At 37.5% G+C, this 3,361-nt stretch overlaps 1 protein-coding gene across 1 annotated transcript; it reads left to right on the top strand.

The window, feature by feature from the left end:
• Positions 1 to 946: 946 nt before the first annotated feature.
• On the top strand, positions 947 to 2,748 carry LOC111368755. The gene is made up of 3 exons (XM_022990182.1): positions 947 to 1,287; positions 1,813 to 2,041; positions 2,165 to 2,748. Exons 1-3 carry the CDS (start codon positions 1,033 to 1,035, stop codon positions 2,593 to 2,595), a joined length of 915 nt encoding a protein of 304 aa, XP_022845950.1. The 5' UTR covers positions 947 to 1,032; the 3' UTR covers positions 2,596 to 2,748.
• The last annotated feature ends 613 nt before the right edge of the window (positions 2,749 to 3,361 follow it).

The raw sequence follows: 3,361 nt of genomic DNA, 5'->3' as shown, positions 1-3,361 counted from the left end.
AAATTGAATTGGTTTAGATGATTAGGTATCGATTATCCTTATATCCAGTTATTTTCTCTTATCAAGCAAGACTATTCTATCACATAAAATGAAATATCAATGGCTAGACATGCATCGTGACAAGTGGGCAACATTACCCAACTATTCTTTTGGGTAGTTCTTGAAAATGGAAAAATATTATGCATAATCTGGGAGAGCATAGAGCTGATCAAACACAATTAACTTGAAATGATTAGCACAAATCAAGTCAAAATTTATGTATAGTTTCTTTTGAACTCCAAATGATCAAACTTAATAAAATTCCATATGAATCACGATTCTAGGATCATGCTCAACGTCATATATAAAACAATGATACAATTTAAGTTCAAAACAAATTATTTTACAGATCGTACCGTTACAACTACTCACATGGTGAAACCTACCCTAGGCTACATCTTCCCCCCGTTTTGCCTTGTCATTCCAACATTATAATCAGAACAATTACTCAAATGCAATGACTATAATACCCCTTTTCACTATAATATATTACAATCTCATGGGCAAATTTAGAAACTTGCTGAACAACCAATTCCCGGGGGCGAGACGCCGCGTATGATCACAATCATACATCAGGTGGCAAACAAGGCTGCCCCACATATCGGATAAACCTAAGAATTGACGCGCAAGATTCAGCCACGTCCAATTTGATTGGTGTGGCCCACACCACAGGATTAGGATAGGATAGCAACAAATAACGCTATTAAAGAAAACATTAATATGAATCACATTATTTTTGGGATATATATCCAGATAGAATTATTGACCCCCCTACTGACGTGGATCCTTGCTGTCTGGTCCACCAATTTGGACCAACAGTATCTTTTACCATGTGGATCAATAATGTATGCCCACATAGGACGATTGGGTCCCATATATTCAAGGCCATGGTATATAAAGCCAGGTTCTTAGATCGTTGAAACTCGAAAAAGTAATTACTTTTAAACAGCTGAATTAAAAGTTGTATTATTAAAGCTCAGTGGGTTACAGGCCATGGCCAGAGTACTGGCTAGAATTACCATGAACCACCGAATTCTTCCGTGTGATAGCCGGGAAATTGAGTTTTCCGACGACCACGCTGCCATAAATTTGTCAGACACGGTTTTTGAGTTTCTGAATGAAGAGGGGTTGTCGCCGGTGAGCGTCGACGGCAAAAACGAAGACGACGGTGAAGATGAAGAGGAGAAAAGTGGAGATGAGAACAGTGTAAATAGTAGCTTCTGGGAGACTCAATATCAGCTTTTACAAGTGAGTTTATATGCTTTAAGAAGAATAACTTTGCATGTTATAAGGTATAGATGTAATGGAAAACTAGTAATGCTATTTGTCATCAATATTCAATACCAATATGACTTGTTAGGGCGATCAACCGAGAGTGTTTTCTCTTAGCTTTGATTCTGCTGGATGCTTGCTCTGCAAGACACCATATATAGTGCTATGATGCTATTGAAACAGTTCTGGAACCTTTGCCTGTCTTTGTTGGTTCACGTACCGATGGGTCATTTGGTTATATGGATCATAATGTTGAGAAGACATTGAAACTCAATGTATTATCACGAGGATGATGGTCAATAACGACAAATAGCGTTATTCTTTTTTAATTTCCATTATCAATCGACTCTGCCTTTCGGTCTGACCTTAGTACTTGATTCATTCAATGATCGATTCATCATTCGAGAAAAAATGAAAGATGGGCATTTCTAGAAAATTTATTTTTGCAGTTTTTGGGTCATATGTAATACTTATAATATGTTCCTATGTATGCATGTACAGGATACACTATGCAGGACAAGTTCTTTAGAGTCAAAAATTCGTATTATCACTAAGGAGACAATTAAAGAAGCGCAAGGGACAGCGAATTTGTGTGGCTGCGGAAGAACACCATTCAATACCGGCTGCCGGAATTGTTTGATGAAAGAGGTGTGCCGCCGCCTTCAAAATGCTGGTTTTGATAGTGCAATTTGCAAGTCTAAGTGGAGAAGCTCCCCGGATATTCCATCAGGTATACATAGGCCTAAATATTATTGCTCTTCCTTGATCATTGAGTTTCATTCATCAAAATCTTCATTCTAATTAGTAATATTATCTCACTGAGTCATTATCTTCTGGTGAATCATTGTTGCAGGTGAACACACATTTTTGGATGTAAGAGACAAATCGAGCTCCAAAAAAGGGGAAATTAGGGTTATTATCGAATTGAATTTTCGAGCAGAATTTGAAATGGCAAGAGCGAACGAAGAATACAGCAAGCTAATTCGAAAACTACCAGAAATTTTTGTTGGGAAAATTGAAAGACTACTTGCCTTATTGAAGATTTTGTGCTCAGCAGGCAAAAAATGTATGAAGGAGAAGAAAATGCACATGGCGCCATGGCGTAAACACCGGTACATGGAAGCCAAGTGGCTTAGAATTTGTGAGCGGTTGACACCTACACCACCGTTGTTGAATGGTTATTCTGGCCATTCCCCCCGGCCAAGGGCCTCCATGTCCATGCTTACTGTAGATTTGACGGAAAACTTTCCTAATTTACACAGATCCGTGGTTGAAGTGGTGTGAACTGTAACGAATTTTGTACATTTCTTCTCTTTTTTCCAGTTCTTCCTATAGAGTGAAATAAATTTTGGCATAATTACTACTCTCGAGACTAATAATAATTTAAAATACCAAAACATTTGTGCATTTTAAATAAATTTGGAGTATTTATATGAATATTTGAGTTTTACCTACCCTATGCAAGTGTTGGACCAAGACAGTGACAAGAAAATGACAATCCTCATCAGATTTTTTCGAAAGATGCTACTTAGACAGGGGCTCTTGACGAGGATTTATGCAATTAAAATTAAGGGCTGAAGTGCCTCTGTTTAAATCTCCTGCCAACAATCTTGTTCAACCAGCATTAGTGGATTTCTTCAAATGTAGGGTACGATGTCAACTAGTGCTGAAACTATGTCGAGACATGTACAAAAATTTGCTAAGAATATAGGATTTTATCTTGTCAAGAAGGTCTATATCAATGTCTTTGAATTTAGAATTTTGCTATTTGTACACGAGCGTTAACACGTCCGGTTACATGCCCCTTGCAAGAAGGGGGCCCGCGCCAAACAAAAAAAATGGACAGACCCCCTACCATGAGGGGAGTGTAACCAGACGTGTAAACGCCCGAGTACATATAGCTTGACCCTTTGGATTTCTCGCTCAAGATTGAACTCAAACAATTTTAATAAGTCATTGTTTGTCTTCGTTTAAAATAAAACCCTTTAATTCCCATATTCATTTTCAATATTACATTTATATTTTGCATGTAAATTCAAAACTTTTATAT

This window comes from Olea europaea, chromosome 19, assembly GCF_002742605.1.
Source record: "Olea europaea var. sylvestris chromosome 19, O_europaea_v1, whole genome shotgun sequence".
Taxonomy (NCBI): domain Eukaryota; kingdom Viridiplantae; phylum Streptophyta; class Magnoliopsida; order Lamiales; family Oleaceae; genus Olea; species Olea europaea.
The sequence above is the reverse complement of the archived record's forward strand: the minus strand, read 5'-3'. Positions and strand labels throughout refer to the sequence as shown.

Coding starts and splice junctions, on each gene's coding strand:
- LOC111368755 (XM_022990182.1), top strand. CDS start 1,033: ATGGCCAGAGTACTGGCTAGAATTACCATGAACCACCGAATTCTTCCG. Junction 1,288..1,812: donor CTCAATATCAGCTTTTACAA/GTGAGTTTATAT, acceptor ATGCATGTACAG/GATACACTATGCAGGACAAG. Junction 2,042..2,164: donor CTCCCCGGATATTCCATCAG/GTATACATAGGC, acceptor TCATTGTTGCAG/GTGAACACACATTTTTGGAT.